At 36.5% G+C, this 15733-nt stretch overlaps 1 protein-coding gene across 1 annotated transcript in view; it reads left to right on the forward strand.

Moving 5' to 3' along the window:
• The first annotated feature begins 269 nt into the window (after positions 1-269).
• LOC139951612 (sodium/potassium-transporting ATPase subunit alpha-3-like) overlaps positions 270-15733 on the forward strand; it is a 48829-nt gene continuing 33365 nt past the window's right edge. Inside the window, exon 1 of the mRNA XM_071950578.1 lies at positions 270-438. Within this exon, the coding sequence (XP_071806679.1) occupies positions 409-438 (30 nt within the window). The 5' untranslated portion in view covers positions 270-408. The remainder of the gene's footprint in view (positions 439-15733) is intronic.

Below are 15733 nucleotides of genomic sequence, written 5' to 3' on the forward strand. Positions count from 1 at the left end.
TTTTATTTTAGGTTTTATAATTGATCCCCATGCTCTCCTTCCTCTCCATCCTCCTCCACCCCATGCCGCAACTGAAGGCAGAGTTTTGAGTTTTCCGAAGATATTTTTTCGAAGTGCCAATAATTATACTCAGTCAGTGGCTGTAATTAATGGGATTTACTGAGGTAAGTTGATGTTTCGAATAACAGGGGATAATCTCATTTACCTTTGATGGTAGTTATTTTTTTGGTTTTATGCTAATCCTACCTCCATGTTCATATACCGGTAAGGTTACATCCCTCCTGCCATAATCGGTGTGCCATCGTACGGGAAGCATCAAACGACCTTCCCCTCCCCTCTCTATGAAGTAGTATCGCCCATCCATTTGGTCACGTGATTTCTACACGCCTGCTCTTTCGCGGCTTCAAGATGTCGGTAAAGTACGAAAAGGACGGCGAGGTAAGGAATTTTCACGAATTTCTCAAAAAAATAAACATTTTGCTCTGTTTTTTTACCCATTTTCTTAAAGAGAATGCTATACCCTTGAAGTACATATATATTTTGTTGAATGTATGATTGATTTTAATGGTGTAAATTATGTTTGCCGGTCGTTGCTTCAGTTCGGGTTCATATCGATCCTGAAATTGGTTGAGTGCATACCGTTTCACCATAGAGCTTTAACGTAATTAGTCTGGTACCGGTTGTATTTGGGGTGAAATTGGAATGGCCGTGTCATGGAGTGGTTGTGTAGTTTACTTTTGTGGTGGCTTTTGCAAGCTTAATACTTTTTACCCTCTACTACACATTTAAGTGAAGCGTGTTTTTTATATTCATTACAATAATACATTGAAAACCAAGGTCAAGCCAGGGGGCAGGGTAACAATTACAACTACAAGTACAAGTAGATGCATAAATAAATAATGATATAATAATGATGGCATGCTCAGAGTCAGAGTCGGTTGTGATTTTCAACAGGCTGCCTTTTCAAAAGATGTTTTCATGAAGTGCTCAGTTTTAGTAACTCTTTTGATAAGTTGAGTTTTGTTTCACTATTCCAAGAGAATGGCAGTTTTTACTAAGCAGTGTACACGTTAAGCTTAGGGTAAGAGATGGGCCCTGCACTATGGAGGGCTTAACCAGATTGTTAATTTTAGTCAAAGACAAAGTCAATAAATCTAAAAACTAATCGTATTTTGTTTAGTAATTAGATACAGATGGTTCAATTCAACAGTCTTTCTTTGGGGGCAGGGTGGTTGTGGGGTAGGCGTGGAGAAATAACAAAACCTCATCTCTATTTTAGTTTTAAATTCAGGGAAATTATTACTGGTTAATAAATTTCTGATTCATTATTCTTTTCGATATTTAGGATTGTTGCAGGTTGAATTTTGTCCAACAATTATATTTGGACTAACTTGTTTTGTGCATGCTAATATTGAGTAGCGACTAGTACATTTTTTGTAGCATTTTTGCTACACTATACGTAGGAAATTGTTCACCTTGTTGCTAAGAAAGTACGCCTACTAGTATTTTTAAAGAAGCCTTGGTCTTTTGACCCTTTCAATCCCAAAGTAAATTGTACCCTAGATAAAGCAGAGTCAGTACTTGACCCTTGGCATGATGTTCAGTGTTGACATTAAAACCTCTTTGCATTCAGTCGAACCTTGTAGGCAAATGTTTGCATGCAACAAAGCAAATAGTAACTTAAATTAAGTATATATTTTAGAGTTGATCACATCAATGAATTGGATTTGACTGAGGGGTTGAATTGCTTTGCTGTAGTGCAGCTCGGTGTAACTAGAAATAAGTTTAGATGCATTTAACAAGTTTACCTTTCAATATCTGTATTTCATGTTGTGTTAGTTTTTGGTGGAAAATATCACTTTTACTTGTGAACAGGTCTTGTTCCAGTTTTCTAATAATGCTTGATTATTTCTAAGAAGAGAGAGAGCATTGTCTCTATGCCAAATTTGTACATATCAACTAATTGTCATTTAAAGACAGTAAAATTATTTAAGTCAGAAAGGGGGTTAACAAATTATACAGAGGCAATGACCTCAATTGCCCTTGTCTTGGTCTGTGTGTCCCTTCAAATAATCCCATAGAGTTTTTAGGTCTTGACGAGTTTTCAATAGAAGAACCCTTTGCAAAGTGAAAATGACCTTGGCCTCTGAAATATGAAATTCCAATGAAAATCTGGGTTAAGCTTCTATTTCATAGCAGACCAAATATTCCATATAAAGTGCTAAATTCTTTAAAATGAATGATTTTCTTTGAATTGTCAAGTACAGTAACTGTTCAATTTCAAACTGTTCAAGCTCACATTGGACATTTTCAGGCTGTACATGAGATGAGATACTTTTAGAATGGTTTTAGGAAATGCCTTTTGCTCAATTACTATGGATAGGTTAATTCACCTTTATACAAATATGTGGTCATTTTATATGTACAAACCCTCCTTTTTTGTAACAATTGATGGAAACGTATCAATTAATAACTGCTTTACATGTAGGGTCCATGCATATTGTAATCTTGCGTATCCATATTCAGATGTATAGATTACAATGATATGCGCAAATCAACATCTTGCAAGACAGCATGATTTGTTTTCGGTTTTTATTTGATCATGTAAATTATTATCCACCAGTACCACTACCTCCCCTTTAAAGTATGGTCATAGAAGATAATCATTCTGATCACATCGTGAGAATGAATGCTACTGTGCCATGAGTTTATGTTGTGCATGTGCAACCTTTGTAGTTGGCCCTTTCTTATCATTTGACATTAGTCCTTTACTCTAAGACAACGCGACACTAAACTCTACTGAAGTGGCACCACGCTAGGTGTGTTCACATGTAAGAATCTTGTCCACTTTATTCAGACACTATCGCATCATCTGTTGAATTCATTGAATGATATCACACCTCTATCTTATCTCAATATTAACTTGACGAGTGTTCTACCAGGCCATATCGCTTCTGATTGCTTTATCTGTTGACTTAATACAAATTTGATGGGGGCAGCAAGGTGTTCAATGTGGACAAAGTTCACTATAGTGGGAGTCAATGGGCCACAGCCTTTGGTTAGAGTACTGTTGGAAAGCATGATATTATGCCATCTTACAAAGTTCACTCGTGAAATTACAATTGTCTTAAAGTGAAAACTGTTTCTTGAATGTCTCGATTTTTAAGGTCTTAAATTTGAAGGACTCAAAAGCATCAGTTTCCCTCTCCTTCACTTTGTGGAATATTGATATTATATTTTATCTTATTTTAAGGGCTTTGTTTTTACAGAATTACACTTACAAAGTACAGTTGCTCATGATCATGAAGTCTTAGGGCCTATTGATCATAGAGCTGGAATTGTTGAAACATTTATTACCGATTTATGTAACTGTTAATCCCCCTAGATCCTGATCAGGCATAAAAAAGAAAAAAGTACTCTTGTTAAGTTAAGCCCGTCTTTGTGTTAGTAAAGTTATAACAGCTTTCCTGTTACCTAGAAGAAACTATTCTGGAGTTTTAAGGCTCAGCTGATTCGACATAGACCTCGTGCTCAGATGACACATTTCCTCTGTCTTCATCTGTTTGTCAGAGACGAACGGAAAAAGAAAAATTGTTTGTCGTAAGAAAGAGGGTTAGCCCTTTAATTTATTAATGACTAGGCAGCAGGACAAGTTAACTTGTCATTTCACTATGTCATTTCACTATGTCATTTCACTATTTCCGCCAATTCTTCCACTGGTGCACAATTCTAATGAAATAGGGATGATGTTTAACACTGGACTAAAATTATGACTGGTCCTTGTCTTTGGGTGTTCTTAAGTGTTTTTTGGCCAGCAGACCACTGTTATGGGAGAACACTGTTGGGCGTTATTTTTTGGAAGTTTTAGTTGGTTGTATTTAAAACGTCAAAAAAAAACCATTAAAATGAGCAGCTAGAAAGTCAGTTCCTTCCCCGTGTTCTTCAATCCTATTAATTGTTGTAGCATGGACATACTTAGCCTTTCTTGGGCTTCCCTTTAAAATTGTAATGATGAATCAGGGTCTCCCCTCTGAAGAAGGAAACTAATGATTTGGGCTCAATCAGGGGATGACTGTGAGGTCATGCTTTAGCTGTATCATAGTCTCACCCCTTGCCGTGGTTCATGGAAGGTTCAGCAGAGCCCTTCCCACTGAGACACGTGCACAGTACATGCAGATCCAACAATATTCTAAGACCCCTTTTTTGGTATGTTGACAATTGAACTAAGATCATGTCCCTAAGCTGTGACAACTTGCGATTAGAAGCCAGTTTCAAGGAAGTTTGCACACAAGGTGTCTGACTATACTGCTCATTAGGTTGCTTCAAGGATTACTAACTGTCTTTCCACTGTGCCCTTTTCCAAATAGTGCAAGATAACATGTATGCCGACGTTGTTCAGACTCAGAAATGTGTTCGGTAAATTGTACAATCAAAGGTGTGGCAAAACATCTGTACATTTTCCCATTAATTCAAAACAGTTTCGTTTGTCTTTATCGAGAAGAATTGTTCCACCATTTTTGGGCCTAAAAAGAGAATGGCATGAAGTGGGCGTGGGGAAAAAGCTTTAAGTTGTGCATGGACCCGTGTTTTAGTGAACCATGTACCAGAGTGTAACTTGCTGACCGCCCAGAGTATAATTATACATAGATTTAAATGACTGCCAAGCTTCCTATGTTCAGGGCTAAGGTCTACCTTATTCAGGTCTGATTCTCATTAGTGCTCAATATGTGGCATGGTTAACCCCCTCACACTTATTGTGTCTTCATTGTGCTCAAGAATTTCAAGAATTCTTTTGAGGATATTACAGGGGGGGAGTACTAGTAAAGTATGATAAGATGTAGGGGGGCACCCTCTGCAATTTGTAGGTATACTATAGTGTTAACCAATGGAAGAGATACGCCCATTGTGGTTTAGAACTGTAGGCTCATGTAATGCACAATGACTATGCACATGTAGGGTTACAAGTCCCAGGCTTTTACAATACACAATACGCTGCTCCAGTTTCTTATTCAATAAGCATGGACTCTGTGGTGCTTTAGAATTAGATTTTATGCACAACCGAGTAACTTTTATGTTTGTGCACAACCCTTGTCCTATCCTTTCATTGTCCCTGGGACTCTAAAGATCACTTTATATCAGGTGGCTGCAAGCTTAGTATTCACACGCATGTAATATATGCCGGGTTAAATTAAGTAGACTTTTAGGGGGTGGAGATGTGTAATTCCAGAGTTCATTCAAGTAGAAATATTTATGCAAACAGAGGCATAAATAAATAGGCTGGCCCTTTTGAATTAACAGTTTTTTAAAGTCTGTCGGATATCAGGTCTGCAATTCAATGCGGGTCCAGTGGGAATAATATACAATCACCGGGCACGGAAAAGGGAAGAGTGGTCATCTTGAATGTAATAGTCACAACTAGCTAATTGTGGCTAGACTTTTTTTCTTCAGCATGTCTGTTTTTAGCTTTGGCGTTAGCTTTTGCAACATGCACAACACGTGTCACTCCGTTGCTCTTTGCGATCTGCAATACCCATTTTCAGTTAAATGTTCCCAATGTCATCATTTCAAAGGGAGAGTACTTGTCCAATGTAGGTCAAATCAGTGTGTGGGATTAAGCCTTGAGACACTTGCAATTTCACAGATGGTTTATTCTTAGTACTAGATCCCCTCAGAGTTATAGGGAGATGACTCAGGGTTGGGAGACAAGGTACTCCAACCAAGGCTTCCAAACTTAAAGTTTCTGTTACTCATATCTTTTGGAGGTCAAATAAACCTTTTTGGATTCTAAATCGTTGGATTTACAATTTTGGTTCTGTTGAGCAGTATCTTTTTTCAGTGCTAAAAATACTTGATAAAATTTGATTTGTTGGCCAAGTCCATATTCTTTGACATTTCACACTAAGGCTGTACCTGAATTGGCAGCTACAGCTGTTGCTAGGGGTGTTGCTAAGGACGTACCAACACATGATGAAGTGGAAATCTAGCCATAGCTGTAGCCTCCAAATCGAACACAGCCTAAGATACAAATGAACATTGCTAACTAGCGCAGTGTTAACCTCTCCACAAAGTCCAATGTCGACTGATCTTGAAGGATCCAGGGCAGTGTTCCTTTTGACTTGACTCACTTCCTCCCTAGATCCTTCCCTTGAATTAAGATTGGGTAAACTCAAAGTGAGTGCGTCCCTTGAGGTAGAGAGGGAGGGTGCCTTAGTGGTGAAGTACTATCCCCTACTACTAATTTGGTAGAGGTCGTAAGGTCACCAATTAGGTGACTTCCCCCCAATGTGCATGGAGGCTCTTCACTAGCCCCCTATTGGTTTGCAGCGTCATGTGGACAAGCAGAATCTATTGCTATTGGCTCATGCAGACTGGTAGCCAGGGAACATTTCAAATCCAATTGTAAAATGGTCGACACTTAGCATTTGGCTTTGAGGTTATTGTACAGTGTCGACCTTTATCATTGTTCAACTTAAAGATTAATTCCAAAGCTGGACGGAAAATTATCCAGCCTTTTAACAATACGAATTTTGATAATATTTATGTACATGTATACAGCCCTTTACATAATTTATTTTGTTGAAAAGGTTCTTGGGTCAATGTAATGTGCATGTCAGACTTTTGAGATTTTCTCTTTTAAGCTGATTTCCTCTTTTGGGGTTTTGTTTTTCTCTTTTTTTTCTTCACTCTCTGTGTACAAAAGTAAAGGAATATTACCTTTTCTTGCCGGTTTTCTCTTTTCCTCTTTCGTTATGGATAGTTACTCACATACCTGACATGTATCATACATGAACTGCTCAATATATTAAAAGAAATGTGCAGTGTATAAATTGAAGTCTTAAACCACATGAGAACCAAATTGCTTTGAAAAGGGTTTGAAATTATGCACAGAAAGGTGAGGGTGATGACAAGGAGCATTTTTCATTTCTTTGCCTGTCTCCTTCAATCTCAATGCTGCTATATCTCTTTGTGTGCACTACACTACTATGCACCGCCCATAATTGATTGCGCTCGCCTTGCAGCCTCTACAGCAGTATGCTGTTTTTAAATTGGTTCCTGGACAAGAAGACAACTGTGTGTGGAGATGTGCATATAACGATGCTATGGGCAAGACTGCTCCATGACCAGTGTAGTTTAATAGGGCTGCTCTATAAATAGACGGCTTAACTACATGTACATGTACATGTATACTGAATAAAGTACCACTGGCTCAATGCGTGTGTGTATGCCGCCATCTTACATGTCTTAGGTACTGTGTGTGTATTGTGACTGCTTACCTTCTGAGGCTGTGATAAAGTTACATATGGATGTGTAGGCCTACCATAGAGGCCCTATTACTTTAAATAATATATTGAGAATACATCACACACACTCAAAGTGGATGCCATTTTAATTGTATGACACTGTTCATACATGTAATACTAATCTAATACTGACTAGCTTTTGTTCAAGAATATTTTTACATAGTGTAAATTAAAACAAGTTCAACAAATGCGAAAAATACTTGTATTTAGGGGGGGGGGGATAACTACAATTGTCAATTCAGAAGTAATGAATACATGAATAATTTTGGCTGGCAATAAATTGCTCAAATTGTGTTTCTTTTTCTGTGTTTTGGAAATTGTCCAACATGTTATACTATGTTTCATGTAGGATCATGCATAGTCGTACACCTTGCCAAAAATGTATTCAGATAACGCAGAGCATAATATACAATTGTTCACAGACCGGTGAATTAATCGTAGAAATTAAATGACATTGAGGTTCCACACGTCTCTGAAATTGTCTTCACATATCAAGGAGTGTGCACAGGGGGAATGCACACGTTAACGCATTCATAATGGCCATACATTACATACAACAGATTAACAATTTTCAGCTTGTAGTTGGGACAATTACAGAAACGGTACCCCATGGTGTGCGAGTAGTGAACTCCCAGTTGGGACCAGCAATTTGGATTCATTGGATGAACTAACACCAACTATATGCTTGCTCGGTATATGGTCTCGACACTATACATGTAAGAACTATTGGGATTCCTTTTACTTGATTGGTTTTATAGGAAAATATTACCCTTGATGAAATTGATGTAAGTGTAGTGCAGTAAGTTGATAACCATCTCAAACATTTCACCAAGTTTGTAGAGGTTATTGAACCATCACTTCAAGAGGTGAAGTTTCTGTATCAAGATCTTTAAAAGGGGAAATCAAAACTGTCATGTTCTAATTTGTTACCAATTTGTTGGAGAGAGCTAAATAAAAGACAAACCAATTTGAACAACAATATAATATCTTTATTCATGATGTGTTGTTTTATTTAAGTTTTCACACTCAAATATTTTTATGACAATTTAACGTGGCATCCCTTTATAGTTTAAGGTGTATTTTCTGTTGTGGTAGAACAGGAAACTGATTGATCTGTTTAAACTATCTCACCTTACTGTCCCTTTGTTGTACAAAATATCACAGACTTGTCCTAAGAGGAAATTAAAAAATAAATAAATAAAAACACCTGCTTAAGCAATTTACATTTCAGTTGCACACCTGTGTTTCAACTGAGAATATGCAGAATACAGTGGAGACTATAAAAACATGTGCGTTTCTTTAGGGACAAAATACATGAGTACGCAGTACTTGTTTGGTTGTTGGATTACTTGTAGACTCTGGCCACTGGGTACACAGAGGATATTTCTAGCTATGAAGTCAAAGGCAACTAGAAAGAGAATAAAGGATGAGGTATATCAATATAAAAGGTCACCGATTACCCATTTAATTGCCCTGTTTTTACAACTTGGATATAAAGTTCATATCAATTCAATACCTTCAGAAATCACCTAACTTGCAAAAAATCTATGATTCAAACACATTTATGATGTGATGTTCACAAGTTAGTTTGATGGTGGGTTAACCCTTACAGTCCGAATATGTAAAATTGATAATAATAAAAATAAGATCAATGTCTTATATAGCGCACGTATCTACCAAACAAGGTATTCAAGGCTCTGAGTATTTTATACAAACTTTCAGAAAGATAAGTTATTGCAGTGATTAATTCTGAGACCCAATTATGTGGCACCTTATAGGGGTTTACAAGGTGCTACGGCGCATAGGCCTACAGCAGCCACAGCCAGGAACACCTGGGCGAACCCCTTCTCTTTTTGATAAGTTCACTGGGTTCTTTAAAATGCATTACACAACACATTGGACCAATGGCTTTTCGTCCCATCCCAAGGACAATGTAGGCCCTATCTAATTGCCAAAGTGATGGATTGAGAAGGACTGGCCAGTAGGCCCAACACAGTGTTCAGCTCATCACTGGGTCAGGTGTGCCAATCTTATACAAGTCCAAACAATATGGGGTGGAGCAGGAGGATTTAGGCTCTGAGGGGCTAATTAAAAATAAGAGAACAAATTTATGCATGCAGAAGAAATAGAAGTACAATTTCTCTTTAAAGCCTATTGGTATAGATACATGTAGGCCTACATATTCAAATGTAATACATGTTGTATTTTTCCAACATGTCCAATACACTAAATCACTAATTTGAATGACTTTATAATTTGCCACCTGTTACGCTCGTCAACCATGATTTATGTTTTTGTCTAAATTGCATTGATTTATAGTGGCATTTTATGAATGAGGCAAGGTCGTGACATCACCACTCAGCATGTGATTTAATAATGCACTGAAAGGTACAATTGATAGAGCTTGGGGTCACTAGGTCAAGGTTCATGAATAGGTTTCCCATCAGTCTATGGCTCCATCATGGCATGCAGGAAATGAGAATCTTGGACTTCAAGTTTGGAAACTTAAAAGTTTTTGTTTGTTCCTTTATAAAGAAGCCTCACAAAAAAAAACCAAGTAAAACATTGGAATGTTTGGTAACACTCCACATTAGTTTCAAGTTTTAGTTTGAAGTGTTGATAAAGGAAAGGAAAAATATTCACCCATGTTTAATGAACTATACCATGATAGGCCTGCGGGCAGGTATTAAAATGGTTCCTGTTCGCCACAACAAATTCACAAGCAATTGGGATTACTGGACCATACACTTTCACACTCCCCAGTCACCCAGTAGATAACAATCTCAATGTATGTACAGTAAGCAGTATGCACACGTGTACATGTACATGTAGCCACAAGGGTATTATTAAACAAGATTAATTAAATGCTATGTTTGTTTTATGTTCATATTTTACTGTGGCTGTAAATACATCATAGATGTTTGTCTAACTTGGCAAACCTCTACTCAACTTAAACTGCATGTTGGGACATTTTCTGCAATATCCTGAAACATGTGAGATGGAATTAATTGAAAACAATTTTGGATATTTTTATCAGGTACATGATTTTCAGAGATATCAAGAAAGATCAAATTTCGCTTTTGTTGTACACACGTCAATTAGAGCAGCTTTCTCTCGGCGGCGTCATAGCAGTTTACGTAAATTGACTTTTACCCTGTCTCTTAAGTGATAGCCATACAATGTAAGCTTGACTTCCAATTTCTAAATGAATAAATAATGTCAATGGTTCTGCCCACTGGTAGGTGCTGGAAAACCCACTTGGTACTCAGGAGTCACCGACCACCACGGGCAGAATTATCTCTCTTTTTTCCCCACAACCACACATTTTCAAATTGTAATGTTAACTTGCAATTTCCAAATAAAGGTTTTTCAACAAAATGTAAAATTTAATATTTACCAGTACAAAAATGTTATTCTAAGCCATAAATTTTAAATACTTCTTTGGTTGAGTCTATTTTTATGATACAAAAAATATTTGTCCGCCACTAAATAAATCCTGGGCAGAACCCTGGATGCCTTAATTAATTGTAGTTTGTAGTCTGTACAAGTACAACATTGAAAGTGCATTAGTGCAGCAAGTCAGTTTTGATATTCGTCAAATATTTTAGTGCATTTAATATAAAAAAAAGGATAGCAATTAAGGGAATTAATTGGAAATGTTCTTGAATATGAATATTCAATCTGTTACAAGTACTTATGATTTTATTCGGTACATGTACATAAACTGTAAATATTTAGAACAAAAATAATTCACAATTGTTCGCAATAAGTGTCTGTTTGGTTTTTGTTTTGTGACCTGTTTTCCAATGTTATTTCCTTTCAACTTCAGCAATATCTCAGTTTTCTCAGTTTTACTGCTTCAATCTTAATGGGATAAAATATAACTGCCACAATACATCCTGTCGTTTCAACATCTAGGCCTATATAAAACACCTTTCAAATGTCACTGTAATTTCTAAAGGTCCCAGATTATTTTATAAATTTTTGCTTTTAACAATCACGAACAGTTTGGGAATTTATATTTGTGACAAACAAATTACTTTTGTCTCGCTGCCCAATTTAATTTATTTACATTTTTTTATGAACACTTTTGTACATGTATGCAGCTTCAGAGAGCAACATTACCACAAAGCTACATGAATATTATCAAAGCTATTGCAAAATCAATAAACTTGCACGCATGGTTTCTTGGATTGAACCTGCGCCTTTTTAGTCCCTTGTGCACAGAGGCAAAAAAAGGCTATTGCCTCCATGCCTCCTGGTCATTGCCTTGGTGCCCTTGAAATGCCCATTCCCTCATAGGGTGCCCTTTACCAAGAAGGAAATGCTTTGGTGCCCTTGCCCTTTTGAAAATGAAGCATTGTATTTTCAGGTGTAGGCTACATGGAGTCATTCCTAGGAACCATTCAAGATTAACTTCAAATGATGCTGGTTTTTATTACAGAATACTGCTTCTGGGTTTATGGAGAGTCAATCAAGTAGTAAAATATACAAATATTTAATTTACATTGTATATGATCAGCTTGATGGTAGTGCTAGTACAGTAGTTCATTCACATTTTATGACTCAACGAAAACAGTACTCCTCTTTGTTTGTCCAATTGGAAATACATGTAAATGGGAAATACATGTAGTTGGGATCTCATATATATTCTCATACACATGATGTCCCTAGTTAACAATTTACATGTAGTGTACAGAATCAAGTCTTGCCTAATTCAGTCTAATGGAATTCAGCACATGATTGTGAATTCTCAAAACTGTTGAGATGTTGAAACAAATGCACACTTTTTGGTCATGGAGGTAGGCATGGTGTGGTGTACACCTGTACCCATTGACCTGTAGGTCACTATAAAGCAAACTAGGTCACTATAAAGCAAACTAGGTCACTATAAAGCAAACTAACCAAAGGTGCATGTGTACAGTTATCTTGCGTTCCTGGTTTGCATACAGGGCTAAATCCAGTTTACTTTATGCACACTCTAGATCAGGATCCCCCAATCAGCCCTGGAAACATTCGACTTTGGAACACCATCAACTGCATTTACTGATAAAGGCAACCATTACTGTATCGCCAGTGAATCCATTATCTACACTGGCAAATTGAAGTCCAGTCTGCTTTGATTATCCATTATCCAATCACTTAGCTAAATAAATTAGTTTTGGATAATAAGCTGCGCTCATGCATATCTAGGTTTACACGTACAGGCCCTACCTGTTCAGATATACTGCGTAACGAATGGCATTGTCAGAATTGCATTGCAGAAATAACCAAGATTGGTATAATTAGTTGCTTGATTTCAATTTAAAACTGTCTAAAGTAAACCACAATGGTCAATGATGTATAAATCAGTTTTCTGGTTAAAGTTTGAATACTTTAAAATAAACTTAAAACATCTAAAGGTTGGATGTTGTTACCCTAAATACTGAAATTAATTTTTATCTAGACAAGTGAATTTTTGTCATGTCAGTACAAAAACATTTTATTCCAACATCAAGAATCAGGCCTCGGCGGTTTTAAACCACTAGTTACAAACCTCTTCACCACACATTGATTCCCTTATATTAAAACTTTACAATTTGCCCCGTACGTACAAACGATAATACATGTAGCAGATGTATTTAAGGCTTTTGTCTTAAATACAACATTGATGTATTTGAACGTTGATGTATCTGAAATTGTACGTTTTGACATGTAAATTAACCTATTCTTTAATTCATTAGGCCTATAATACCCTAAAATTCAAATCTTCAGGTTTGAGAAACAAGTACAAGTCAACTATGTTGACATTTTGGTACAAGTACACCATTATAAATAACCCTTTCAAGCACTTACGCTGCGCGCTTTAAAAAAAGACCTGACATGACAGCTCAGTTCACACCGCTCTTTAAAAAAGATCTTGGTGAGAAAAACAACAAACCTTCAGTGTGCATGCAAGACTAGCCAGCCGCACGCTTTATTCAGCCTATACCTTGTAATATGTGCACTCGGGGTCGTGGCATTTAGGAATCCTCTGATCATGTTTAATCTGCTGGGTTGCTCGCCCAGTTTTTGATATTAATATGCCTGTATTTGTGGCTTGTTATTTGATGTGGGGAGGGTGAATGCGGGTTGTGTGTGTACTGAGAATGATTGTTAGCAAGTTCATTACAAATGGATTGGCGCTTAAGATGTCAATTAAATCCATTTTTAATGACAAATAACTTGAAGTTTTATTATCATATTTTGCAATATGCTTTTATCATAGATTTGTTCTGTACAAAATGATACATGTAATACAATGACAATTTATTAAGTTAAGAAACTGTTTTGCTTACATGAACAACAGAACAGTATTATGCACAATGAATTAGTATGTTAAAGTATATAATTTAATTGAAAGGAAAGCATACACAAATGTATTTTTCTTTCAAAATACATACAAATACATTTAAGCGCGCCAAACATTCTCAGACATTCAGAATAAATGTTTGGATTTAAAGTCATGAAATGGCAACATTTTTTTAACTACACATGGCAAAAGTCCTTGAGCTAAGATTGAGGTTTAGGGCATTTCATAAGAGTATTCTTGCTGAACACATCCTCTGACCTCACACGAGATGTAGTTGTTGCCATGGTAATGTGTTTTTAATTAGTTGATGCTGCTTGGTTTAATGGATGCATTGACGTCACCATGTTGCCATCTTGGAGGTAAAACAATGGATAAAGCCACTTAGTACATTATACACTCGTGCAAGACGCAAAGGATGGGCCAATGTGCAAGCTTCTTTTGACTTCTAGTCGAGGGCACCCTATTCAAATGACATGTGCATATTGCACAACATGTATACTGTTGTTTGTGTGGCAGTCTGAGATTAAGGCTGTGTTTTAATGTTTTTATTAAACTGGCATACAATACCATGAAATAAAAAAAACCAAAAAATCAACCTTTTCAGGGATACATATTAAGACATTTACATCATTGGTTTCTGGAAGCATACTTTGTTTCCAGCCATCAGTTTTCAATAAACACAAATGAACAAAAGAAGAAGTGTATATTGAAGTTTTAAATTAGGTTCGGAGTAGTCAGGTTTTGTTATTTATGTTCATTACTGCTGTTGTATAGCAAACAAGACTAAGGAAGTGCAAGCATGATATCAATATCTGTGCACTGTATCTGTTTCAAATATAACCTCTATTTTGTTACACATTAAAGCAAAAAACCCTACATGATGGATATTGAGTCATTTAATATGATAGGGTGGAGGTTCTATTCTTAGAAACTGTGTAGGATCAGCAGATGTTCCTCTTGTTGTGTGAAAACATTAATATTAAAGACTTCCAGTACATGACTAATTATATTCAGTTATTACTGTCTTTCCTGCACAAATTGAAAATGATCTATGACAAAGGATTCTTAGATATTTATGCAAACTATTCTGTCGATAGAGCAATTTTCGTAGTCTTTATTGCATTTTGGGGATATTAAAATACAGCCATGGCAACTGAAATGTTCGCAAGTGACTTTCATTGCATCATTCTTGACAATTTTGCCTATAAATCAGCAAAATGCTGACAAAAACCAAATAATGACTACCTTTTAGCAATGCCGTCCAGGAATTCTATCATCAAAAACACACAGGCAATATCATACAATACTTGACCATGAGTCAAATTGGTCAAAATTTTAAAATTAGTCTGTAGAATTTCTTCTTATTTATGTGGTGTATACATGTACATGTATGAGTGTTCCTAAAATAGCTGGCTTGTGTTGGCTCTGAGGTTGCCCTAGTCTCAGTCACTCCACTATTGCTAGAGTAGTAGAGTTTACTGATAAAACACTTCACTGTGCCATTAACCTTTTAGAATTGTGTGTGTACACCCCAGGTACGGGTACTGATTATGTACATGAATGGTACATGAACATTGATGATCATGTTCACTTAGGCGTTTGATTGAGCATGTGTGTAAATACAAAATACACAAACTATAATCACAATGGGTACATAAGGGCTAAATTTCATATGGATAAAAAATAATCGTACTTCAAGAAAACTTAGTCTCAAAGTATTATCAACATTGCACATAGAAGTTGTACATCCGGCTTAAAGCCAAGTTCACAGATTTACAAATAACTTACAGGGTTTACAGAAGGTAATGGTGAAAGACTTCTCTTGAAATATTATTCCGTGAATTACTTTACTTTTTGAGAAAACATTAAAACAATATCAATTCTCGATATCGAGAATTACGGATTTATTTAAAACAAATGTCATGCATGGTGAAATGTGCGGAAACAAGGGTGGGTTTTCCTGTATTTTTTCCCGACTCCGACGACCGATTGAGCCTAAATTTTCACAGGTTTGTTATTTTATATAGAAGTTGTGATACACGAAATGTGGGCCTTGGACAATACTGTTTACCATAAGTGTCCAATTGCCTTAAAGGATCAA

Source organism: Asterias amurensis, chromosome 19, assembly GCF_032118995.1.
Source record: "Asterias amurensis chromosome 19, ASM3211899v1".
Lineage (NCBI taxonomy): Eukaryota > Metazoa > Echinodermata > Asteroidea > Forcipulatida > Asteriidae > Asterias > Asterias amurensis.